Source organism: Oryctolagus cuniculus, chromosome 1 (assembly GCF_051225735.1).
Source record: "Oryctolagus cuniculus isolate XC-2025 breed Fujian yellow rabbit chromosome 1, ASM5122573v1, whole genome shotgun sequence".
NCBI classification, from domain to species: Eukaryota; Metazoa; Chordata; class Mammalia; order Lagomorpha; family Leporidae; genus Oryctolagus; species Oryctolagus cuniculus.
The window spans coordinates 218,008,428-218,034,825 of record NC_142867.1 but is presented as its reverse complement, the minus strand read 5'-3'; the positions used below and the strand labels follow the sequence as shown (position 1 = coordinate 218,034,825).

General features: G+C 61.1%; 1 protein-coding gene across 8 annotated transcripts in view; it reads right to left on the bottom strand.

Moving 5' to 3' along the window:
- COL27A1 (collagen type XXVII alpha 1 chain) overlaps positions 1-24,535 on the bottom strand; it is a 133,823-nt gene extending 109,288 nt beyond the window's left edge. For 2 of the 8 annotated variants that reach the window (XM_051842706.3, XM_051842716.3), the window contains exons 1-4: positions 22,722-23,283; positions 16,969-17,039; positions 11,828-13,626; positions 3,646-3,699 (exon numbers count right to left, since the gene is read on the bottom strand). In XM_051842706.3, the coding sequence (XP_051698666.1) occupies positions 3,646-3,699; positions 11,828-13,626; positions 16,969-17,039; positions 22,722-22,780 (1,983 nt within the window). In that variant the 5' untranslated portion in view covers positions 22,781-23,283. Of the gene's footprint in view, positions 1-2,398; positions 2,516-3,645; positions 3,700-11,827; positions 13,627-16,968; positions 17,040-22,721; positions 23,412-24,253 lie in introns of those variants that run through there. The other 6 variants (XR_016224974.1, XR_016224973.1, XM_089319611.1 and 3 more) reach the window with 6 other exon arrangements.
- Positions 24,536-26,398: the final 1,863 nt, after the last annotated feature.

Genomic DNA, 26,398 nt, shown 5'->3' with positions numbered 1-26,398 from the left:
AAAGAAACAAAGATGAGAGAAGATAGGAGCTGTCCCACGTCCACGTCCAACACCGGCACCTTCCTCCTGCCTGCTGGCCAAGCGTCCTCTCCCGAGGCAGCCTCAGCCACAAGGTCCCGGCTGCTCAGCTTATGCTCAAGAGGCCCAACTCGAGCCCCGCCCCGCAGGAAGCACCCTGCACACAGCTCCCCACTTTATCCCACCGTCCTACCAGATGGGTGCTCTCACCCCTCCTACTCACAGCAGACGAGGGAGCCAGGGCTCACAGGGGTCTGCCACCGTCTCGGGTCACCCAGGAGACCCCAGCCCCACAGCCTGGTCCCATCTGCCCTTCCCAGCTTCCTCGGGTTCAGACCACAGCAGGCATCTCGCTTCTTATAGAGGGCTCCCTCTGCTCCCAGCACCTGGCATGTTTTTCCCATCCCCCTGCCCCAGCTGAAGCTGACCAAGCCTCCAAGGCCCGACTCCCCCAGGGACTCTTTCGGGACCTTGGCAGACTTTTTGCAGGAGCCCTTGGAGCCCAGAGCTCAGTGAAGAGTGCACTTGACCTTCCGTGGCTACAGTAGGCGATCGGAGCTCCCCCCTCAGACTCCTCCAAGCTCTGAGTTTGCAGGGGTCCTCCAGAGACCGTGCAGCTGGGAAGAATAGACCCAGAGCCCAAGAGTCCCGGTCAAGGTCGCACAGCAGTGCTGTGGCCAAGTGAGATGGAGCCCAGAGCTGATTCACAGCCCTGGATTTTCCCAGGCCTTATCCGAATGTCCCTGCGACAGCTGGGTCCTGTTAGATCCACTTTCTCTACCAAGAGCCGTGGACTCGAGTCTTGCAGCCCAGCAATCAAAGCTGAGTCCTACAAATCAGGCAAGACTCAAGTGAGGGTCTTTGCGTGGCAGGAAAAATCTGGGACACTTCAGGGGCTTCCACTGGTCCCCTGATGCCACCAGCCTCAGGACGCACAGCCCTGGTCCCTGCCCACCCTACCCATCGGGCCAGCTGGGAATGAACTTGCTTCCTTCCTCCCCTCCAGTTCCCCAGCTGCAGCCTGTCTGGCCCATTGCGACCAAGATACCTCCCTCTTCCTCAACACCTCCCCTTCTCCCAAGGCACCAGGAAGGAAGTGTCCAGAGAGCATGCTCCTGGGGAATGTGAAAACCCCCATGGGACGCTGCCTCTACCACAGTCAGCCCCCGACAGCCCACTGAGGACGCAGGAAGACTGATGTGTCCACACCTCTCCCAGCACCCCCAGCCTCAGTTTCCCCATCTGTCCTGTGAGTGCCTGGGCCCCAGTGGTCCCTAAGAAATCTGGAAAGCCCAGATGTTCACCCAGCCTGGGGCCTTTGGGGGGTCTAGCCACAGAGCTCAGCCGGAATTGAGCACAGGTTGGGCGGGAGTGTTTGAGGAGGGGTCCGTGGCACCAAGCTCCCCCCACAGCCAGGCGTGGGCCGCGCAAGGTCAAGGGTGGCTGCCTCTCCCTAGTCGTGCCCCCAGCTGCCCCCCAGATGGTGGGCCGGAGCGCTCAGCCACCCCAGCTGCAAGGGTGAGGGTGGGGGCTTCCTGCCTCCCCAGCCCGCCTCCCCAGCCCTCTGCAGCCACTGCTTTGCAGCGTGCAGGCACATAGTTGACCTGCAGCCAAGCAGACTGATTCTATAAATGTTGCAGCCCAGAGAGCCAGGCGGGGGGAGGGCCCGGGATTCCCCAAAGGCCCTCCACGGGCCGGGGAGTGTGTGGAGGGGGCAGGGCCCTGCACGGAGCTCTGGGTGACCTCAGGTGGGAGCCTACCCCTCCCTGCACCCCAGAGCCACCATCTACGCACAGAGGAGCTGGGGCTGTTTACAGCCAGCATGCTATTACCTTTGGAATTCGGGGATCTATGGAATTTCCAGTCTAGGAACAGGACGATGCTGGAGGTAGGGCAAGCAGACAGCCTGCAGGCGTGGCAGGAAAGGCAGTCACCCAGAACTCCAGGGACCCCTGGCAATGTCTTACCATGGGGAAACTGAGGCTGGCAGGAGGGAAGCAACTTGCCTGAGATCATGCAGCTTCTTGATGGACATGTTCTGCATGCCCAGATTAGAACTCTTAGTAACCACTGACTAGGTGGTTACCAAAACTCCTAGTAAGCATTTACTGATGTTCCCTGCACTCACTCAGCGCACCCGCCAGGAGCAAGAGACAGAGACGGAACCCCTGCCCGCTCTGCAGGCTGCAGGGGCTCCGTTGAGCAGACGGGAAAAGGATGCTTAAGATAGTAGGAGGGGAGCTCAGGCTGCCTGGGTTCGAGCCTGGCTCCGGCAGTTACTCCGACTTTACCCAGAGTCCCTCAGCCTGTCAGCCTCAGCTTCCTCACCTATAAAAAGACTATTCTGGAATGGCCAGCAGGATGGAAAGAGCTCACGCACGTGCAGCCCGGGAAACAGCCCAGTGGTCATCAGGAGCTTTGATGAGAAAACGATTCGTTCCACACACAGCGGCAGAGGCACTGGCGCGGGCGTTCAAAGCAGCGCCGGCCATCAGAAGGGCGTGGCGTCTGATCTTCGCAAAAGAGCATGCGCGGGGAAGAGCGCATGCCCAGAGCGAGGGCGCAGAGGCCCGGCCCCGGAGGAATGTCGGGAGTTGAATTTGATGGCCTGGGCCTGCGATGCTAGGTGGAAGATCCTGACCCTGGGCCCAGGCTGCACAGTCCCACGGGCTAGCAGTGTTCCTGAAACCTCTGTGGTCCCCAGCTCGGGGCCCAGGCTCCCTGGAGGCTTGCAAGCCAGAAGGAAACGCCGGACTGCAGAGCCCTGGGCCCAGGGAGCGCAGGGCCAGGCCTGCAGGGAGCGGAGTAATCCCATAACCGGAACCAACCGCTGGGCTCGGAGCTAAAAATATGCCCCAGGCAGTTATCTCTGCCAGGGCCTCGCCAGGCACCCAGCGCGGGAAGGCTGATGCAGCCTGGGCACCGACGCCTGGTGCCGCTGGCCCCGGACCTCTTGGGAAACAGGCAGATTTCCCTTCACGAGGACTCAAAGGGTGCCAGCACCAGGTTAGGCCTCACCCCCACCCCCGGGCTCCCGTCCTGGTCTTGCCATTCTCTGCATAGTTCCCTCACACCTAAAATGAGAATGACCACTCTTGCCCGTGGGGCCCGCGGAAGGGGCGGAGATAAGCAGAAAGGGACAGCGCCCATCAGCTGCTGTCACTCCGAGGTCTGGGCCAGTTCATGGTCACCACAGCCATGCCACGCTGCCCTCAGCCTCTGGGCGACCCTCCCAGCCTGGGGTCTTCGTCCTCCCTGCTCCCCACGCCAGGGTCCACCCATCTGGTTGTCTCTGTCAGCCACCCTAGAAGGCGTTGGGGAAAAGGACAGAGAGATGCAGCGGACATGTGGTCCCAGGCCAGTTTTTTTTCTAGAACAAACACAGAAGTCCATCCATTTGGGGAGTGTGGGCTTCAGGATCCCTCTCCCACCCCAGGCTGCGAATGGCGATGCCCACTGGGTCACTGAGAGCCTGCAAGGGGCACTGTTCCAAGCCATGTCATCCACATAGCCGCCCCTCCCCAGAGCCCCAAGTCCACCCCCACTGTGAGGGAGCAGGACTGGGACTTGCAGAGCCATGGGGTGCGGGCCAACCAGAGCTCTGAGGGACGACGTGCGTTCACTTACCCGTGGCCCTCGGGCACCAGGGGGGCCAGGCAGCCCAGGCAGCCCAGGGGGACCCTGGAGAGAAAGCATAGGAACAGCGTGAGACAGCACCATTCAACAATCCTGCCAGCGCTACACGCGTGAAGACCCCATGCCTGAGAAAAGGGGTCCCCTGGGGCCCTGCCCTGGGGAACTCAGGCCCCTTGGGGATTTCAGGCAGGTCAGCCACGGCAGCTGCAGTTTCTCCACCTTTTTAGCCTGCACCTTTTATCAGTCAGCTAACACAGGTTGTCACCTCCTCCAGGGAGTCTTTCCCGATCCTTTCCCTAAGTCCTCTCTTTCAAAGACCACTCGATTGTTTGGGGGAATTGCCTGCTTAGAAGCCTGTGTCTCCCATCAGATCGTGGGCTCCTCAAAGGAACTAATGGGCTATGAGTCATCACTCTCTTTCCCCAGGGTTCAGCCAAAAGTTTGATCAAATAAAACAGTGTGAGACCTCAGCTCAGCCAAGTTCTCTGCAGAGCCGGAGCAGAGACTGGACCAAGGTCACACCGGGCATCTTTGCAGCAGGTAGAGCCCAAGCACAGGCTTTGAGCCATGAACCTGGGTTCAGACCCCCACTGCCATGCACCTGCTGGGCTCGGGCAAGGTCCTCCAGCCCGCTGGACATGATGAGACCCCACTCGCTGAGTACTCCAAGGATGAAATGAGAGACCATAAGTGCTTAGCACAGTGGCTGGCACAAGATTCTACCCGTTCCCACAGCCTGGCCCAACTCCCATCACTGCACCCCGAGAATCCACAGCAGCCCTGAGACTGGCCTCCCTGCCCCCACTGCCTCCACCACGCAGCCCCATCCACTCTCTCAAGGCTACTCCCTCTGCTCAGCAACAATGAGTGGCTCCCCACTTCCCCCAAGAGGCAGGCCTGACCCCGAAGTGTGGCACTGATGGAGCACCTGTCCGGCTGGCGGCTCCGCTTTCCACCCGGGGAGGGAAGCTGTATAAGGCTGTGCCTGACCTTTGATCGACTCCTGCTTTTACCACTCAACAGCTGGGGACTTGGTGCAGTTAATTCCTTCCGCCCGTGTGAGGCTCGGTAGCCGCCCCCACAGGAATCACCGAGGCTTAACCAAGCGTCTGATGTGAAGACCTGAGCCTGGAGCCTTCGAAGCATGCCAGGGCTTTCGAGGATGTGTGAGGCCTGGGGAATTCATTTGTTTCAAATCACCATCAAGGAGATGCCAGGTTCCCTGCCCGGAGTTAGAATCGGTGTTGAAAACCCAGGACGCTTTGGCTGGTAATTAATCCAGAGCTCACCCAGGGCAGCCTCGGCTCTCAGCCTGCAAACGCCACACGCTTGCTCGCCCGTGAATAAAAACCAGAGCAGAGATCCAGACAGGCAGATATGGGCACCGAGGCCTCAGGTCGCAGGGCAAGGGCCCCGGGCCGAGGCAGGACATGCTGCAAGTCCCAGTCGCCTCCGAGCACCCGGCTTCCTCTAGCCAAACTGGCACCTGTCTTCCTTCCATCTGGGCTCACGGGCGGAGTAGAGGGTCTCTGGCCCTGTGTCCAGTTCTGCAGGTTCAGGAGTTGGGGCCAGGCTAGCCTGGTCTCATCCTCTCCAGCTGACTTCGGTGGAAGCAGTGGATGGTGGTGCATGTCCAGTGGGGGGCCTACGGGGCCCCCCACTCACTAGCTTGGTGACTCTGGACAAGTCTCTGAGCTGTGGTTTCCATAAATGTAACATGAGGATAAGAATAGCATGACGCCGACAGATAATCTATAAAAAGTGCTAATCCTGGGGCCTGGCACACAGTTCATGCTCCAAAAATGTTAGCTGTTATTTCTGCTAGGCGAAGCCCTGGCTCCTCCCCAGCTCAGAATGCTCAGCCTCCCGCCTGCGCAGCTGTGGTGGGGACAGAGCCTAAGGTGCCCCTTCCAAAAGGCCCTCCTGGGCCTCATTCTCCCAGAGTGGCAAGGGGAGACGCAGGGGGCCGAGGCTGAGCCTCACCCGCAGGGATACCATGGGCCTTCATCAGAGAACCACAGAGAGGCAAGTGGCCCGCCCGAGGCCACACAGCTACCAAGAGGCAGAGCCTGCATGTTCCCCTAGGCTGTCGCCGGCACTGGCAGTGCCCGAGCTGTGGAGGCCGGGGAAGGAGTAAATTCCTCCCCAAGCTCATCAGGTGGGAGCTGGCCCGTGAGCTCACGCCCATCTCACAGAGGAGAAGGTCAAGGCCCAGGGGAGGGAGGGGTGAAGGGGAGTGAAGGCTCCGCAGGGTGTGTCTCCCTCGCTGGACCCAGGTCCGGGTCACAGCTGCAGAGGCCCGGACACTCCCTCTTGGCATTCCTTCTGCCCCAGAAATGGGGGCGTCCAGGCTGGAGTCTGAGCTCATCCACAACATCTGCAGAGCAGACTCCAAGTGCCAGTCAGGACCCACGGCCCAGCTGGTGATGTCAGCCCCCACCCCCGGGCTGGCCCGAGCCCTCCCTCCACCAACCTGGGCCAGGCCTCCCCGGCCTGACTCTTCCCATCAGAGCTGACTTTGTTTGCGGGCGCGCGAGGGCGGCCACCCCTGCCCCCTTCCTCTCTCCCCTGCTCCGAGCCCCTGCCTGTTCCCATGCAGTGGAAAAACGCTGCCATTTCTTTCCAGGGCCCCAAGCCTGAGCGGGTGACTCCGGGATGATTCACAAAGAGGTCGGGGTGGGATTTTCCACTCCACGCTGCAAACAACGGGGCCTCTGACAGCGCCCAGGGCTGGGGAGAGGAGGGGAGTGGGGCTGCAGGCCTGGCCTGGGGGAGCTGGAGGAGGCCCGGGCCCCAGGCACACACAAACAGAGGCATGGAAACAGCCAGTTCCCCACTCCAGGCTTCCCCCAGGGTCCTGGCCTCCGAGAGGGAATCCCAGCCATTGTCCGCCAGCCACGCCTTGCAAGGGCACTGAGTGCTGGCTGGCACCTCCCTTGGCAAGAACAAGGAGAGGTTTTACAGGCCTGGGCTTTGGGAGCCCACAGTCCAGTCCTGGGCATGCCGATTGCCACATGACCTCAAACAATTGCCTCCTCCCGTCTCTGGGCCTGTGCCTGATGGGGGTGGGCAGGGAAGGGGTCTCAAAGCCACTGGCCATCTCTGACCACGAGAAGTCAGGATTCCTCTCAAGGACAGCGCTCAGGGCACTGAGCATTCCCTAGCCTCTGTTCCGGGGCCTGCTCGGCCTCCGGGCCTCAGTGTGTCTGGCTGTGGAATGGGCTGTGACTGTGTGCACTGGTGAGTGCCGCTCTGCTTCCCAGACCCACTCTGGGCCCTGGGGAAGCCAACTCCAGACGGCATCCCCTGGCTTCCCTGCCCACGGCTTCTGGCAGGATGGGGCCAGTGGGAGAGGAACGGACTACAGTGGAAGAGGTAGTGAACAAGGTGCCATGCCCCTGGCCCTCCCTGCCAGGCTGTGCCCTGCTGTGGCTCTCACTCCTGCCAGGAGACCCCTGGACGTTCTGGGTGGTAACAGTTTCCTGGCGCCCCTGAGGGACCCGTGTGCTTGGCCAGCTGCCGCTGGTACCCTCTGAGGCTGCCCACACCCCTGTAAACTGTCCCCTCTATGTCCCGATTCAGCAGGCACACTGCGTAGCACGGGGCCTGGCCCGCAGCCGGGGCTCTGAACACCACAGGCCACGGACCAAGCCAAACCACCCTCAGCCCTCCTCCGTTCTAGATGCTGCCGGAGCCAGGGGGATTTCCCAAGATCTTAGCCCCAGTTTCTGACTGGGAAGGGCCTGGAACTGCTACAAGATGCCCCTCCAGCTGTGCCCTGGAGCGGAGGCCACTGGGGAAAAAGAAATGAATGAAAACTCACCCAGAAACTCTTGAGTACGTGCTGGGAGCAGAGGCGGAGCAGGTGGGGCGGCATCAGAAGCCTCATGTCCTGCCAAGCTCCCCACCAACAAACCCCGTGCCAGTGTTCTCAGAGCACAGCTCTCTAAGCAGCCGTGACAGTGAGCCCAGAACAAGCTCCCGGTCCTCTTGACATCACCATGGCCCCTCTCAACACCGCCCCCCGGCCCCCCCCCAATCAGTGCATAACCACAGCCACAGCAATGCCTCACGACCCAGGTTTCATCAGGGGGGCACATGCCCCCCTCCCTGAACCCACATAACCCCAGAAACAGAGTTGGCACCATATCCCCGTTTTGTAGAGGTCGATACTCCAACCCAGAGAGGGTAGGTGACTTGCCAAATGTCACACAGCACCAGGGAACTTACAAGGCGCTGGATCAATGCTCATGCAAAGAATGAATGACTGGCTGGCTACACAAATGGCTCAGATCCAGGGGCTCCAGATCCAAAGTCCGTGTGCTGTTCCAGTCCACAGCCTCCTCAGCCCCAGCAAGAGGCTCCCGTGTGCCCCCAGGGAGCCTGGCAGGGGAGTCAGGATGATGGGGTGGGGGAGCTGTAAGGAGTAGATGCCCTCGTTCATTCCACAGATAGCCCCGGAGAATCCGCTGTGAGCCAGGCCCTCCGCCGGGTCTCCCCAAGGGGACGCCTGCACACAGCGCAAGCGCGTGCAAACGCCAGGGAACGACTAGGGCCTCGCCTGGCCTCCCGCGGGCGTGTGGCTTCTGTGCAGCTTCCGGGCCTTGCTCGGCCGGGGCCCAGCTCAGCTTTTCCATGCCCCCTCCCGGGGCTCCCACAGCGCTCCCTTGCTCCCCGGCTCCTGGCAGCCGCTACCCGGACCTCGCTCTCAGCCTCTGCCAGGTGCTCTCGTGCCCGGCCCGGGACCACAGAGAACAGGTCCGCGCCTGCACACCCAGCCGCTGCAGCCTGCTCATTCACTGCACAGTCCCACAGGCATTGCTAAGGGGAGAGCTCTTTCATTGCCCTAACAGAGGGGAGACTGAGCCCCAGCAAATGGACGGAATGCCCCCAAATATAAAACTCAGCAAATCTAAATGGGGGCCAGCACTGTGGCATAGCAGGTAAATCACCACCCGCATTGCCAGCATCCCGTATGAGCGCCGGTTTGAATCCCGGCTGCTCCACTTCTGATCCAGCTCCCTGCTAATGCACCTGGGAAAACAGTGGCGGATGACCCAAGTGTTTAAGTCCCTGCACCCATGTAGGAGACCTGGAAGAAGCTCCTGGCTCCTGGCTTCAGGCTGGCTTAGCCCTGGCCATTGCAGCCATTTGGGGAGTGAACCATTGGATGAAAGATGGATGTCTCTCTCTCTGCTTCTGCCTTGCCCTCTCTGTAACTCTGACTTTCAAATAAATAAATCCTTAAAAAAAAAAAAAAAAACTAAATGAGATGGCCCAACTTGCTTCCTTTTGAGGACAGGTTTTTATGCAAATTCTCAGGTCGGCCTCCCGACGTGGGCAGTGGGAGCCGTCATCGCCTTCCATTCTAAAACAACCAAAGCTCTGGGCCCTTCAGTCATGGTGCTCACAACAGGGAGAGGCAGGATTCAAACCCAGATCTGAGTCCCACCCAGGGTGGGGACCACTGGGCCCTGTGCCCCAGGCAGCACAGCTCCGGCTCTGCTGGGCTTAAATCCTGAACACAGATAAAAGAAGACAGAAAGGATGGAGATTCAGATCACCACTGCTCACAGGTGCCACTGCCATTGTAGTGGGAAATTCAAAAAGTCATGGAAAACGAATTAAAAGGTAAGTTTAGGAGCAGGTGTGGTGCAATAGACAAGATACGCTTGGGATACATCCAAGTGCCTGGGTTCCAGCCCAGGTATCCTGCCTCCGACCCAGCTTCCTACTAACACGCACCCTGGGAGGGGGCGGACTATGGCTCAGGTCCCTGGGCCCTGTCACCCACCTGGGACACCGGGACTGAGTTCCAGGCTCCTGGCTTCAGCTGGGCCCACCCCTTGCTATTCCATCAAGGGATGGATGATCTGTCTGTCTCTATGTCTCTGTGTCTTTGCCCCTCAAATAAAATGAAAATTTTTAAAAATTCTTTTAGCAAGTATATGTTTATTTTAGTGCAAAAAATGTTTAAATCCATACATATGAGGGATCTTTAGAAAATATATACTATGATAAAACTGAATAGATTTCAAAATTTTTTACACCAAAATAAACTTAGCTCCCCATTTGCAGTTCCCATGACCTTGTCTGATGGCCCCCTGCATTATTCTGGTATCTGATGAAAAAGAAGTGACCCATGTTCCACCTGCCACAGGGTGCACAGAGTTTCTGGCAGCTCCTGGCTCCTACTGGAAGAAGCCTTGGTTCCAAGCTGGAGGCAGGGTGGGGCAGGGGCGGCGATGACAGAGCTGGAGCAGCAGGTAGGGCCTGGGCCCTGGCTGGAAGCCAGAGATGCAGAGTTGCACCCAGCTCCTGCAGGAACTTGCGGGGTGCCCGTGGCCAAGGTCTTCAGCGGCCCCGCCCCTGTTCAGTCACCTGATGTGCACGGACCAGCTCACTCTGCCCTCCTTAACCAGTTCCCATGAGGTCCTAAAGGGAGTCATGGGCCTGTGGGAGAAGCAGCTCACAAAATGGACAGGTTATCAAAGCACAGGGTTCCTTAGACCTTGGGCTGCTGCTCTGAGGCCAGGGACGGGGCCTGTCTCGTCTGGAGTCCCCAGACCTGGGTCCCAGAGCCTCAGAGTGGACGCTCAGGAGAGCAGAATGGAGTGAGCCGCTCTAGAGTCTGGGGTGTCCAACTCTGCACGCCAAGTGCTGTGTGGCCTTGGGCAAGTCTTGGCCTTCTCTGGGTGCAGTCCTCTTCCTGTCTCTTTTCCTGCTAGATTGATTTCCCGGGCATCTGTCCAGTGCCCAGGTGGCCTCGACACCTTCACTGATGAGGGGAAAGTTCCCGTGGGAGGTCTGGCCAGAGGCCTCCCCACTGCTAACCCAGATCTGAGTGGACCCCAGGGCAGGTGCTACATCCCCAAGCTCACTCCTGCCTCCCCTGGCCTCCATGCCTCACCTGGCCTCAGAGGGAGGGCTGGCCACCTCCACTGGGCCAGGGCCCTCACCACCCTATCACCAGGGGGCGGGTCACCAGTTTCCAACTTCACAGCTCGGGGAAGGCAAGCTGTCGGCACCCAAAGGCATCAGCGCCAGAGCCCAGCCCGGCAGCCTGGGCGGGTGTGCATGTGTGTGTGCATGTGTAGGTTAAAAAGACTCCTCATTCTTTCTCAACAGAGCTGAGGCTTCAGCTCCCTCGGCTGCCAATTTCAGAACACGGAAACTCGACGGAACATTGACATAACTGCCCAGCAATGCATAGCCGTTCCATAAGTCCCACAATATGGTTATAATAAAAGCGCACTCTCGGTCCCCTTGGAGACAGGCTGAATAAATATTATTGCTAATGATTATTAAAACTCATTAAGTGTGTTTGGAGGGCCTGGGAACTCCCAGCATCCGCCACTGTCTCCACATTGTGCGGCGCTCCAACCTCCAACACGGAACCCAGGGAGAGACCCGGCTCCAGAAGCCCCCGGTGGTCCTCCTCCCGGGGCAGAGGCCCGAGCCTTCTGGAAGCTCCATCCCACGGCTCCCCCCACACCCGGAGGAACTGGCCTCCAGCTGTGGAGAGGTCGTTGCCCTGGAGACGGCCCCAGGCGTCGGCCCTGAGAACATCCCCTGCTCATGGAATGTTCTTTCACACTCTGGCCCACGCTCAAACTTCCTCAGCCCAAACTCCTCCACTAGGGGCTTCGAGAGGCCACATCCATGCCGCCAGGGGCCAGGCAGGCAGGTACCATGGGCGGCTGTGCCAAACTAAACACATCCGGGGCTATCCGTGAGTGACCTCTGTCCACAACCCCCAGACAAGCGCTGGGCTGATGACTCTGCTCCGGCCATGCCTCGTACGGCTAGGCCTGGGAGGCCACTCGAAGGCTCACTCTGCAGACCTGGGGCCAGGCACCCAGTGGTGTTCCTTCCTTAAGATACTTGACCTTTGCAGTTGGATTAGCAAAGAATGGCCTAAAGCCCGCCCCCCTCCACGGGGGTTGAGGGACGCAGCCCCCAGACCAGAGGCTGTCCCAGCAGACGGTCAATCTACTGCAGGATATGCAGCCATGCAGAGGGCAGAGCCAGGGAGACGGGGCCTGGGTTGGAGCCGAGGCTCCGCTCTAAGTAGCTCCCTTCCCCCTGCCCTTCCCAGAGGCAACCACTTGGCCCAACTGCAGCAGCCACCCACGCTGGCCCCCAGCAGCACACAGACCCCACCCCAGCTTACCGGGAAGCCACAGTCTCCCTTGGGCCCGGGAGGCCCCATCAGCAGGGGGAAGGGCGTTGGTCCCGCCAGGTGGAAGAAGGGATAGTCACGGCTTGGGGAAGACAGGAGTCGCGCTGGGGCCACGGCCAGGGCCGGGGTCATGGCCAGGGCCGGAGTGGTCTGCCGACTGGGCTGGGGCTGCCTGGGGCCGGGCCTGGTGCTCGGGTCGTTCAGCGGGGCGTCCCTGGCTGCCTTCCCTGGTCTGAAGGGGTCGGGCTCCGGGGAGCTGCTCTTGGGGCCGGCTTTCTTTGAGGCTTCTGAGCCGGTGGGCTTCTTGCTTCCAGCAGAGGCTGGGCTGGGCGTGACGGTGGGAGGCAGTGTTGTTCTGGGAATTCTGATGCCAGAGGTGGGGGGCACTGCCGTGGCTGGCGGCCCAGGGACCCTGGTGTAGCCAGAGCCAGAGGAAGGAGATGGAGGCGAAGCAGTGGGCTGGGGAGGTTTGTGGGTGCTGGTGAGGGCGGGGGCCGGCTTGCTGGCACGACTGGGCATCCTGGGCTCAGTCTGGGCTCCTGGGGGACTGGGTTTTGTAGAGCTGCCTGCGGTGGGAGGTAGGGGCCGGGTGCTGGGGGTTGGAGGCCGAGGCGTCACGGGGGCCCTCTGCATTGACTTCTCTGATGGACGGGGGACTCTGGCAGGAAGTGGGTGGGAAGTAGGTGGTGCCAGCTTCTGGGCGGGTGGGGTGGACTGCATGGGTGAAGGCAGAGCCGTCTTGGGGGCAGAACGGGGGCTTTTGGTGGGGGGCACTGATGAAGGGGGTGAAGGCTTGGAGGAGAGACTCGGGGGGGTTCTGGGAGCTGTGATGTGTGGCAATGGTTGGGCAGTGGCAGGCCGAGAAGCTCTGGTGGAGCCAGCCACAGAGGCTCGGGGGGCCGGAGGTGCGGAGGGAAGCGCTCTGCTGGCCCACTGCTTGGCAGGTGGCGGTGTGGTCCAAGCTGGGCCTCCAGCTGTGACATGCTTGCCAAGGTCTATGGAGCTAGTCCTTAGGGGCTTGGGGGGTGTGGCAGGTGCCACAGTCACCTTGGGTCCCCTGCCTGCTGGCCGTGGCCCCAGGGCTGGCGTGGCAGTGGTCAAGTTCTCCATGCCTGGCAGGGCCAGGTCAGTGTGGAAGGCGAAGGTTCTTGCTGAGTCTCGGAGGAAAAGGGGTCCCAGCTGGGGCCGGTACACGTCAGCCTGTACACACTGCTTTCTCAGATGGCTGCAGTAATTGTGAGCGACCTGCGACACGGGGTGGATGCTGAACTGGCACAGGGCACCTTCAAACTGGACCGAACGGGGGCTCATCTTTCCCAGCAGGAAGGCACCCCCAGGGTCGAGCGCCGGGTCCCTGCGGAACGGCAGCGGGACAGGCAGGCGGCGCTGCCCGCAGGCCGTCACCAGGGTGACCGTGCGGCCACGCAGCTCCAGGGCCAGGTGGTGCCAGCGGCCATCATGCACGTCCAGGTCGAAGGCCACGGAGCGCCGGGGCCCCAGGTGGACGACCGTCTTGCCAGGGAGAAACTGCAGGCCCAGCTGCAGCTTGTGCTTCCGGCTGCGGACGGCGAACAGGAAGGCATGGTTCACCCGGTGGGAGCAGAGGCTGAGCACCAGCGCCAGCTCCGTGCCCAGGGCGGCGGGGATGACGGCAGCCGTGGGGGCCTGGAGCCGGGCCTGCTGCGTGAAGATGAAGCCCGACTGGAAGGGAATGACTCCCGAGGGCGCAGGGCTCCGGCCGGCCCCCACCTTGGTCCAGCTGAGGCCCAGCCGCTGGAGGACGTCCACATCTGGGGAAGAGGCAAGAGGACACAGTCAGGGCCTGCTGCAGCCCCAGACTGCGCAGGTGCATGGGTGGTGTGGCCAGTGCACCCTAGGGCACACGGTGATGGCTTCATTCATCTAAACTTCGCGCTGTTCCCAGGGGTCGCTGGGAACACCACCTTGGGTGACGTCCCCTTGTCTGGCCGCATATCACCATTAAAAAACACAGACTCCAGGGCCAAACCTCCTGGGTTCAAAGCCCAGCTGGGCTGCGTACCAACCCTGAGCCGTTAGTGCCTCAGTTCCGCCATCTCTTCAATGGGAGAAGAATGGGAACAACCTCTGCAGGGTGCTGTGATGACGGCGTGATTGAAAAAGTTCCCGGCACAAAATAAGCACCTCGATCGACAGCTACCGATACTTATGAAAACCGCCGAACGCTTGCTCGTGCTGAGCCAGAGAGGCAGCCGGCCCGTGATGGTGTCACCCTCTTCTCTACCTCGCAAGCCAGGGACCAGCGTGTCACAGGAGCTCAAGAACAATGTCCCGGGGCCTGACTGGTTTCACCACCACCACTACGTCCCACCCCCACCCCCACCCCCACTCAGGACGCTCCGCCGCCCCCTCCTCCCTCCAGGTCTGTCTCTGGCTGCAGCAGGCGAGGGGAGCTGCTGTCTCCACCACAGGGCCCCCTCCTCCCCGTGTGGCTCTGGGGGCAGCAGGGGAAGGGAGGGAGGCATCTCTACAAGCTGCATCCTCTGGCGAAGTGTTTGGACCTCCGACTGTGGTCTGGCGGGTCACAGCCGCCCCGTAATTACGTCGGCGGGGCTGGCCAGGGCAGAAAGCGGGTTTCCAGAGTGTTTATGGAAAGGCTGCCTGACCTGGCCTCTCCCGGGTCATTGGACCTGCTTCGGCTGGCTGAGCCGCCGGGGCCTGCAGAAGCCGGCTCCTGAGCTCCACCTCAGCGGGGAAGGGGAGCTGGCCTCTGGAACCGGGGCCCGGGTCATGTCCTCAGGGTCCTGCCTCTGACTGCTCCCTGTGCTCTCCCTGCCAATCACAATCACCTGGTGCAAAGGCCACGTGGTAGCCTCTCAGTTGACCACTGTGAGATGGGTGGAGGGGTGGATGGGTGGATAGACAGATGGATAGATGGAGGGATGGAGGATGGATAGATGGACAGAGGGATGGATAGATGAAGAATAGAGGAAGAGAGGGAGGGAGGGAGGGAACCTCTGGATGGATGGATGGACAGATGGATGGATGAATGGAGGGAGGGAGGGAGACAGAGGGAGGGGTGGACGGATGGAGAGATGGATGAATGGACTGATGGATGGACAGACAGATGGGCTGCTAGGAAAACCGAGAGCTCTGGTGCCGGCAGCATGGCTAATGGCTCCCTAACAGGCTGCAGAGTCAGAGGCCTAGACGAGGAGTCTGACAAGACCTCCCGTGAGCCTGGATTCCGAGTTCAGTTCCCTCCGCTGTAAAACAAAACCACAAAGAGTGCCTGCACCCCCAGGGAGGCCGGGAGGATGAAACAGTCGCCTTCCTCATTATCCCCACCCCGCACTGAAAAACTCCGCTGCGGTCTCTTCCTGCCCCTAAGGCCCTAGTTTGCCTGCCTGGAAGACGAGGGCTCTGAGCCACACCTGGAGAGGGCACCAGGTGCTAAGAACGTTCTAAGAATTCCAGCGCTCCAGGTGCCGGATCGGGGGGCTGGGATGTAAGACCCAGGACCCAAGGGCCTTGCCTTTCACTTCAAAACCCTCCCTCCCAGCCTTGCTCCCAGCTCTGTGCAGGTTCTCCCCTGAAATAAACCACTGCTTATGGGTTTGCCCAGTAGCAGTGTATCTCATCTGTTGTAATCACAAAACCATCTTGTCATAAAATACTGTTCACTCCAAACAGCCTAAAAACAGGGAGAGCCACTCGGGTGCGGAGGCAGGAAGCCACTGCCCCTTCCTCTGGGGCCACGATGGCAGCCCCCCAGGCCTACTCACGCTCCCCCACCACTACATGCATGAAGTACACAGCTGGCTGCTGCTGTGGCCAAGGGAGGACCACCTGGCCAGGGCAGGTGGCAGACGGGGGTGCTGAGTAGGTCTTGAGGCTGACCACCAGCTGGTCCCCAAGGGCCAAGCCCCAACCTGCAACACCTGGAGCCAGCGCGAGTCCCCGACCACCGAGGGTGGCCCCATGGGCAAGGCCATTCCTGCCCAAACTTTTCAAGTGAATAAAATAATTAACAGCAATAATAAAAACAGGATTTATGGAGCACTTACTGTATACCCAGTGCTTTATGCACACACATCCTCTCATCTGATTTTCTCACAACCGTCTCTGGAACAAGGACTCATTACGTCCCCCGCGTTATGGGGTGGGGGGAGTAGTTAGAGGAGCTGGACAGAGAGCATTCCTTGCCCAGGCCACGTGGCTTATAAAAGGCACAGCTGGGGTTTGCACGCAAGGCCCCCGCCCCGACCCCTGCACCGGAGTCTCCCAGATTTGGTGCAAGGCAGCATGGAGACACGTCCAGGATCCCATCAGCGGGGAAGAGACGGGGGATGGGAATGAATTCAGCCCCGCGCCGACAGGCAGGGACGCAGCCAGCTGGCCTCGGCACGATCCCTTTATTACATAAACCTGGCTCCACACAGCTCCGGCCTCTCCCCAGCCCGCTCCGTGCCTGACTTGGGACTCCAGACAGCTGTTCACCTACTTCATGGGGGCAACAGCGGCCTTGGAACATGTGACATTTGCAGAAAATGTTTCTGGGCAGTAGAAGGCTCTTCCGGGCACGGTCCTGGCCTCCCGGGGGCCTGACGCCCTCCCAGTGGCCAGGTCGAGTCACGGGGATGCTCAGAGCTGCCGCTATTTTAGGAGGCTCTGTGGCTGCCTGACAAGCAGATGTGGGAGAGGTTTCCATTTCTGTGGGCAGCTGTGCAGCCAGCCCACCATTGCCCTGGCCCCTGCACAGCTCCTCGGGGTAGGAGAGGGGGAGAGGGAAGCTGGGAGGCCAGGCGTGGGCGAGGGCAGTCATGGCCTCAGCGCCTCCTCTGAGCAGTGCTCAGGGTACCCACTGCACAAAGAGGGACAACTGAGGCTTCCTGAACCAGAAAGACTCAAATCTGCCCCAGACAGGAATGCCAGGATCACCCTACCACGTTCTGCACTCAGTCCTCGTCCTCGTTACCCCTTGCAAAACTCCCAGTGTGGTTCCTTCAAGCCCCCAAAGACTGTCCCCATTCTACAGACAGGAAAATTGAGGCACTGAGCTCCACGGAGGGGCATGGAAGTCTTCCACCCCAGAGCTCAGGCCCCTCCCATCCTGCTTTGTCCCCCTCTGGACAAAGAGAAGAGAGAATTACCTTCAGGAGCTCCTTGGGCGGAGGCCAGGTGACAGGCAAACGAGACCAAGATCCAGGCAACGAGAAAACCCCTGGAGACCGGGAGACACAAGCAGATGCGGCATCAGCTTCCAGCCCTCGTGCCCAGATCCGGCCCCGCCCCGCCCCAGTCTCGCCCGTGGGAGGTAGGAGGCGAGGGGAGGCGCCAGGAACCCATCAGAGAAGCCCACACTCCGAGACCTCCAAGCCCAGCCTCAGGAGCGGGAGCGGGACGAGCTGACAACACAAATGCAACACCGCATTTCATAGCCGCATGAGCCACGCAGGAAGCCCTGCCCTGGGCATCGGGGCATTCGGGGTCCAGCTCAAAGTCTGGCCCTGACTTCCTTTCTCCGTGCCTCAGTCTCCCCCATACGCACAGTGGTCTCGTGATAGCGAGAGGCTTCTGAAGGCCCTAGGCAGGGCTGATGACTGTGGATTGGAAACCAGGTTGGTCGGCTAGGGCGGGAGAGAGCGAAGATCTGTGCCCTCCTGGCTTCAGCCCAAAGGCAGCCCCAGGAGCAAACCTGACGGCGACGTGTCCCAGCTGTGTGACCCCAGAGGAGTCGCTCAGCCTCTCTGAGCCTCCCTTGCGCCCTCTGAGACACGGGCTGATACTCTCTTTCTTGCAGGCTGGGCGTGACTATTCAACCGGCCTGTGTACACTCAGGGCTCGGCCTGGTGTCCGCCACAGCAGGGTGCCTGGGACAGTCCCAACAGGTCCTGCACTCTGGGGCCTGGAGGGGTTAAAACTCTGCCCGGAGGCTCCTGCCAGGTTGGGCAGAGGCAGCAGCGGTCTGATTTCACCTTCCTGTGGGAGCAGCCACTGGTGACACCCGAAGCCACCAGGGCATCTGATCCCCCAGCGGGCAGACGGGAGGGCGGCACGTGGCCAGAGACGGCTGGGTTGCAGGCGGGGAGAGCTGTGCCAGGCCAGCGGTGAGGGCTCAGAGTGGGCCAGACAGGCCCAGGATGCATTTCCAAGAGGAAAGCTGGGATGGCGTGCCACGGGGGACTCGTGTAATCCAGGAAACCACCTGCTGGCAGCGCCTCTGGAGCCTGGGCGCACAAAGCTCACGGCCTCGCTCAGCTTCCCCGCCCCCGCCGCGAAGCTGCACAGCAGTTAGGACCTGGGCACTGTGAAAGACACTGCTGGTTTCCTATCCACAGCCATCCCTCTCCTTCCTGCTCGCTCACGTACAGGCATGAACTTGAGGGGATGCCAGATGAATCTGAATCAGCCCAAGCCATTCTGGGAATGTCATCTGCCACGCTAGTGGCTGGTTTTGGTACAGACACATGGCCTAAATGTGGCCAATGAGAGGTGAGGGATACCTGTTAGGGACCCTGGGAAAGTGCTTCCAAGGGACAGAGGTTTATGATATTGAGGATATACTGCCTGGAGCTGTTGCAGCTATGTTGTGCGTATGAGGGAACAAGCCCCATGAGCACATGAGGATGGCAGAGCAGTAAAAACAGTGGGTGGCTGATGATTCTGTTGAGACGCTGAATTAACCAGCGCTTGTACTGCTCCTCCTTGAAACGGGAAGTCATAACCAGCCTGTTGTTTATACGAGGCTGAGCTGTGTCTATCACCGGCAGCAGAAGGCAAACAAGAGGGCATTCTCGAAAGCTCTCTCCAGCTCAGGCCCTTTGCACATGCTGCTCCTTGCACGGTCAGCACCCACACATCTGCTGCATCCCGGCGTGGGTGTCAGCTCCTGGAGCCTGCTGCAGGTCCCTCACAACAGCGGGTATCACAAGTGTGGTTTATTTCCCATTTCCCTTTTCAGATCGAGTCCCTGAAGGACAAGGACCCCTGGCTCCTGCAGACGCCGGCTGTCAAGTACACTTCTGTAGGATATGGGCACGTGACCTAGGATTCTGGACTTGAAAAAGTGTCTTCCCGAAATCTTAACTCTGGGGCCAGTGCTGTGAGCCAGCCGGTTAAGCCACCTGCCACCTGCAACACCAACATCCCATAGGAGTGCCGGTTCAAATCCCGGCTGCTCCACTTCCATCCAGCTCCCTGCTAATGGCCTGGGAAAAGCAGCAGAAGATGGTCCAAGTGTCTGGACCCCTGCCATCCATGTGGGAGACCCGGATGAAGCTCTTGGCCCAGCCCTAGCTATTGCAACCAGCTGGGGAGTGAACCAGCAGATGGAATATCTCTCTGTGTCTCTCCCCACCCCCAACTCTGACTTTCAAAATAAATAAATCTTCTTTAAAAAGGAGCAAACGGCAGCTCAGTCCTTGGAGAGGGAGAAGTTTAATTTGACAAATGAGGGAAACTGAGGCTCAGAGAGGGCGGGGCAGGTGTTTTCTCCTGAAGGCCCCATGGACAGACTCTGGGTTCGCGATCTCCAGGATGATGGCCACGTCCTGGAAACCTTGGCCCGTCCTGACAGTTCCCAAAGGCTCTGACAAGTCCTGTAATGAAGAAACTGACTGCACTTTTTCGCAGTCTCCAGATTTAAAGGATCAAGGAACTCGTTTTCCCGAGATGCCTTCTGGGAAGATTCCATCCCTCGCTTGCCTGTCCCTGTGACCCCACTCATTTCTGTTCCACCTCCTTCCCCAGCCGCAGCCCTCACTCCTCTAGGGCTTTCCTGCGCCACAGCCCTTCCACCCTTCCAAGCCGACAGAGAGAGGCTGGCTGCGGAGGAGAGGGTGCAGGAGCCACGCTTGTCCTTGGCCACTTTTCCTGGAGATGCAAGGTGGCTGCTCTGTAGAGGGTGGATTTCTTCTAATCCCCAAAGGTTGGGAGAAGGGGGACTCCCAGGGCAGACAGAATCAGAATCTTCTCAATAAAGCCTCCTGACGCCACACCTTCCCCCTGCAGCCCTGAGGCCTGTGACACCAGGGTCTCCCCCACCCCTCCGTGAGACACTCACACTCATTCCCCTCCCCAAAGGCAGCCGGTCTTCTGGGGTCCAGAGTCTCCGTGCACTTGACCCCTAAACTTGCCAAGCACAGAACACATCACCTTTGAGCTCATCTAGGAGGCAGGTTCTAGCCCTGTTGCTTCTTCGGAGAGCTGGCCAACCAACGCCCAGAGAGGGGAGGGGACTCGCCCAATGCCACTCAGCACGCTGACGCCACCGCCCCACAAACAGCCCTTTGCCCTTGCCGTGTCTCCCAGGGAGAAGAAGCCAGAGGCTTGCAGGGACTCATCCCCTGCCAGAGACGCCGGCCCCAGCCTTCACCCACAGGAGCAGGGATGCAGCCCAGGGAGGCAGGGAAGTGCGGACGGCAGCTCCAGGCCTGGAAAGTTGGCTCCCGGAGGGAGGCTCTGCCGGTTCCTTTTGCTCCCGTTCCAATCCTGTTTAGGCTACTGCTAATAACGTTTAGTGCCTGCGCTGGCTCGGGCCTTTGTTCTTCCAGACTTCTGTTTGCACCGCTGCCTCCTGGGCCTTGGCTCAGCGAACCCGGGGCTCCAGAGTGTTGGGAATGCCAAGGGGCAGGGGCCAGGGGCCAGGGGCCAGGGAGGGCAGGAGGCTCCGAGACTGGAGCCACAAGGAAGGCAGCACTGGAGACACAGCCCGGCTGCCTGGCCCTCTGAGAAGGAACCCAGGTGCTCCTGGTCTTTGCAGAAGGCCCCCTGCCAGGACTGCCGCCTGCTGGACGGGCTCCTTGCGTCCTTGTCACCTGGGAACACACAGGGCTCAGGCACCCTTGCCAACCTGAACGGGTACAGAGGACACACAGCTGGGACCCATGGCAGGAACACACCAGGCAGCAGCCCTGTGCGTGCTGGGCTTGGCTGTCCTCTCCTGGGGTCAGCTGGGAAGGCTGATGGCTGGGAGCCAGAGTGACAAAGAAGGTGGCCCTGTCCCACCTGCCTCTGTGGTCTGGCCAGAGCCAAGCCCCTTTCTTCACACCTTACACCCCTCCATGGGGAGGCAGATGGCCCATCTGTCTGGACAGGATGTAGTTCAGGACTTTCCCACTGACTCACACGCCCCATTCAAGAAGAAGCGGACAGTAACACAAAAAAACAGCTGCCTTTAACTGAGCACTTACTGCACGCCAGGCCCCATTTAGAGCCCTCCACAGGCCTCGCGACACTCTACTGGCCGGGAATGGAGATGCCCGTTTTGTGGAGGAGGAAATGAGAGGCTGGGAGGCTGGAGTCTGGCCCAGGCTGGCAGGGCACAGCCAGGACCCACACTGGAGTCCAGTGGACTGCAAGACCCGCACTTGCTGCTCTGCAACCGGCCTCGGAGAACGTCCCTGGGCCATCCTCTAAGGCCAGTGACAAGTGACACTTTCGTGGGCTACAGCAGTCCGTGAGCCTAGCCGGGGCCTCTGGACCCAGAGATGCCACACGTCCCAGGGGTGTGTACTCAGAAAGGGACAGACTAGGGCCCCAGAGCACTGATGGCTGTTGAGGGAGCACCGGGGAGGGAGAAAGGGAAAGGCAAGTCAGGCCAGCAGAGGCTCCTGGGACAGCATCCTGGGGACAGGGGCAGGCAGCAAAGCTTCCAGGCACACTGGGCATGTCCTGGTAAGAGAGGCAGGGAGGAGGAGGCTGGCCCTCAACGCGGGCTGACTGCCCACTCGCCCAAAGCCTGGGCCCCACCGTGGGGTGCTCCCCTGGCACCACGTCTTGGCCCAGCTGCTGGCATTTGCCCTGGCTCAGGGTGGCCTGGAGAAAATGAGTCAGCAGTGTGCTCACTGGGGCCCTGTGTGCGCCCGTGGGTGCGTGTGCGTTGGGGGGATCTCACCAGCCAGCTTTTTCCAAGACATGGGGAAGCAGGGGAGCACCCCCCCATTTCCTCTAAGGGGCAGGGCTTGGTGGTGTAGGGCGGAGCTCCAGCCCTGATGAGTCTCTAGGGAGTGTCCTGGGTCCTGGGGGCAGGCTGGAAAGCCAGCAAGCTCTGTGCCGGGACTCTGGTCCCCGGGAGGGCTGCTCCCGGCCTCGCTGGCTCCACGCACTCCCACACTGGGTGACTTGGCTCAGGCTGACGACTGCTACCCGGCAAGCCTCCGCGGAGATGCCCTGCCCGGCTCTGGCCCCGATCAGGGGTTCCTCTCGGTGACCCCCTCTGGGGACATGCAGGCTCTCACTTTCTGCCGTAGGCGGGAAAGGGACAGGCACGGACAGCTGCCCCAGAGAAGCCAGGAAACACCGACCCCTGACCCAGGCAAACACACACACACACACACACACACACACACACGGAGATTTGCAGAAAGGCGGGGGACGTGCGGAGTCACACAGACACCGAGATGGGAGAGGCCGGAGTCCGGGAGACCCAGAGACGCGCAGCCGGTTTCACGGGAACACATGCAAACCGAGAGCCAGCCGCCCGGGATCCGCACACCGGGAGCCACCGGAACACACCGAGACAGGCAAAACCCAGAACCACCCCCCCGCCCCCGCGCGCGCAACCTAACGCCCCCTCTGGCCCCCGCCGCGCGCTCCGGGCGCCACCACCCGCCCCCACCCCGACCCCAGGGCTGGCCATTTACGGACCCTCCCCAGCTGGGCCCCCGCCCCGCCGGGATCGGCAGCCCAGCCAGGCGCGGCAGGGTGGGAGGTGCTCACCACCCCTCGCCCGGCCGGGGGCGCAGCCCCCTGTTAACCCTTAGCGTCCCGGCCCGCGGGGACGCAGGAAGGGACAGGAAGCTGACGTTCGGCTGCCAGCGTCCGGCGCGGCGGGGAACTCCAGCCGTCTCCAGATCGCCACCGCAGCAAGCTGGGGAGGGGGCGTCCCGGAGCGCGTACTCACCCCCCGCGTGCCTCCGCCGCAGCTGTGCCTCGGGCCCCCGGTGCCAATCCCGCGCCCATGGCAGGCCCCTACTTCATGCTCGCGAGTCCAGGGGGCAACTGTGGGCGCGCCCCATGGGGCCGCCAGCCCCCCGCCCCGCCGCGCCAGGCCGGCTCAGAGCGCGCGGCCCCCGCGCCCCCAGCGCAGCCCGGCGCCCAGGAGCGCCCAAGCAGGCGGGCAGCGCGGCTGGGGCCCCGCGGGCGCCCGCGCCAGGCCCATGGTCCCAGGAGTCCCGGCGGCGCGCTCGCCCCTGCCTCGCTCTTTTGCTGCTTCCACCGAAAGGGAAGAAGCAAGAAGAGAGAGAGAAAAATGATCCAACTTTTGGAGGCGGGCTGCCGGCGGTCCCTGGAGGCAGAGTGAGGCCGGGCGAGGGCGCGCGGAGGGCGGTGGAAGCTGCCTCCCCGCCGGCCTGGGGGAGGAGAGGAAAAGGAAGGATTTGGGGGAAATGAAGGCGATTTAAAGTCTCGGCCCGCGGCAGCTCTCCACTGTCCCTCCTCCCCGCGCCGGGCCGCCCTCTGCTGCCCGCTGCTGCCCCCTGCCGGCCGCAGCCGGGGACACAACCTCCGGCGGCCCACGACAGCCCCACGGGGACACCCTTCCCCTCCCCGCTGGCGCAGACCGGGAAACAGATTCCGAGAAAGGGCTGCGCACGGCTGCAACCATGCACCAGAGTCCTGAGACTCGGCGGAAGGTGTGACTTGCGAGATTGGCGGTCCTCGAACTGGGGGGATGGGGGGGACACGGGGTGCAGGAGAAGAGGAGTTGTAGGGACAGATCCGGGATCAGGACGTGGTGTCCAGCCGTCCAGGGCACCCAATGTCCTAACTCCGGAGCTCCATCCGAAAGGTTGCGCTCCCAGAGCCGGAGCGTCCAGGATGGGTTATATTCTCTCTCTCTCTCTCTCTCTCTCTCTCTCTCTCTCTTGCTCCATCTCTCCCTTGGGTCAGAAACGGGACTCACACTTAACAAATCCCGAGTCGCTGGGGCGCAGAGTTGCCCACTTGTCCTGCGGGCACCCTCACCCCGGCCGCGCTGCAAAGGCCCACACCCGCCCAGTGCGGCCCCGAGACCAGAGCCTCACTCTGCCTGCACCTCCGCTCCTCGTGCACAGCAGATCCGCACGCGCACTCCCCGGTGCGCGCACTCCGCTGCACGCACACTTGCCCGGGCCTCGGACACAACACACACAGTCGTTCACAGGCAGGCGCAGCACACGCGACGCACACACCCGCGAACGTCTGACTTGGGCGCGCACTTGGACTCCTCACACGAGTGCTGACACACACAAATGCACGCCGTACTGGCCAGATCCTCTCAACACGCACACCCGCGCGCCCTTGTGCACACACATACAAACTCAAGTGCACACTCACGCGCACACACCCTCGCAGGCGCCCACCGCGCGCGGGAGCCCGGGCGCTCGCTCCGTGCGCGCGCACCTTCCCGCAACCACCCGGGTACTCCCAGCGCTCCAGGGGGCCCCAGGCACTTACTGGGTCCCTAAGCACGAGGCTGGACGGTCGGTTCTTCCACGGGCGCCTAACGGCATTTGTATTCATGGGTCCCCGCAGCCCCAGGCGCGGGCGCGGGGGCGGGGGTGCGTGGTCCCCTTCCCTAAACCGGGCGCGGGCGCGCGGAGCGCTGCGGCGCCGGGAGGGGCATGGGCGCGCGGGACTGTGCCGCCAGCCCGGTCTGCCTGCCCTCGAACTGGGGCCGTTCTGCGTCCTCGGGCTCCGGCGCGAGCTCCGGGCGCGGGGGGCGGCTCATAGGTGCTGGGGCCGCGGCGCCCGCCGGGCCTTTTGAAGTCTCCGCTGGGGGCGGGGAGGGGGCGCTGAAGGCGGCCTTTTAAACCGTGGCTGCACGCGGGCTCGGTGGAGCAAGGTGTCTGGTTTCAACAAACTTTAGGAAAAGTCCCAAGCCGGAGGAGGGGGGGACGAGGGGAGCCGCAGAGCTGTGCGCAGCTTCCTGTAGGGGGCAGAGCACCGGTGGCTGCCAGGAGGGAGTCCCGGCGCGGTCCTGGGGCACCCGCAGGCGGCTGGATGGCGCGCGCAACCACCGGCGCCTGCCCCTCGCACGGAGTTCTTAACCTTCCCGCGGACGGACCGCAGGCAGCGCGGGAACACCCCAAGACTGTGCATAGATTGTGCGGGCTCCTGCATTCTTCCGGGAGAGGCGCCACGGGTTTTCCCGCCGGGCTGCCCAAGTCCACGGCCCCTGAAGGCTGAGAACTCCCCATCCAATCACCGCGCATGTTTCTGAGCTGCATACTTGTGCCAGGCAGATCCTGGCTTTATTTACTTTTTTTTTTTTTTTTTTTTTTTTGCATTTTGTTCGTGGTGGAGTTTTTGGATTACTTTCCAGTCTTTTAAAGGGTTGCATTAGAATATGTCTTTGATTACTTGGGGCAGGGGGTGGCACCCTTTGGTGTTCATCTCCATTGGTGCCTTTCTCTAACAGGTTGCAATTTCACTTCCCTCACCCTAGTGGAGTGTCTGCTCAGCACCCCCCCCCCCTTTCCCCCTTTGGAGAGAGGCCTGTGTGTGTCCAGGGTCAGATGATGCCTATGGGATTTGGACCCAGGTAGCCTGACTCCCGTCATCTCATCTGAGCACGAGGGTCCAAGCCTGGAGGGGCAGCTGAGCAGATCCCTGCCAGCCTTCCCAGCCCCTGTTCTGCCCCTGAGCTCCTTTCTCTCCATGCCTGCCACCAGGACTCAGCCAGCAGGGCTGCTTCCAGCCCCTGTTTCCTCCCAGCTTCTCTCTCTGCCCCTGATCACAGCCTCTGTCCTCCTAGGTGCAGCTCAAAGCCCCACCCCCACCCCGTGCTGCATGTCACCGCGCTATTGCTGTCATGTGCATCTCTGTCCCCCCGCCCAGCAGGGAGCCTGCACCCAAAGGATGTTCCTCCAACCACCCGTGATTTGAGTGTCGTTGCTCTTTCCTGTTCTGAAGCCCTGTGACAGGCGAATTTGTACGTGGCCCTGCCCTCTGTGGGTGGACACAGTTGTCCCGTGGACAGAGGATATGCATAGCAAATTGGGACAGGGAAGGGAGCCTGGATAGGTGAGATCAGATACTGCCACGTTGGGGAGAAGCCCCTTGCAATCCCACAGAGGTAATAAGGAGAGGATGGGAGTGATGTAGATGAGCTGTATCATCAAACAGACCAAGGGATGGAGAAACCAAGGAGGGCTCCCAGGAAGAGGAGGCATTCAGACCCCGAAGGATGTGTGGGATGAGCATGTGGCTGTGGATGAGGGATGCCTGTGAGAGTCACAAAAAGCCAGGAATTTTTTTAAAGATTTATTTATTTATTTATTTATTTGAAAGTCAGAGTTACACAGAGAGAAAAGGGGAAGCAGAGAGAGAAGAGAGAGGTCTTCCGCCTGCTGGTTCACTCTCCAATTGCCGCAGTGGCTGGAGCTGTGCCAATCCGAAGCCAGGAGCCAGGAGCTTCTTCCGGGTCTCCCACACAGATGCAGGGGCCCAAGCACTTGGGCCATCTTCTACTGGTTTCCCAGGCCACAGCAGAGAGCTGGATCGGAAGAGGAGCAGCCAGGACTAGAACCAGTGTCCATATAGGATGCCGGCACTGCCGGCCAGGGTGTTAACCCACTGTGCCACAGCGCCAGCCCCTTA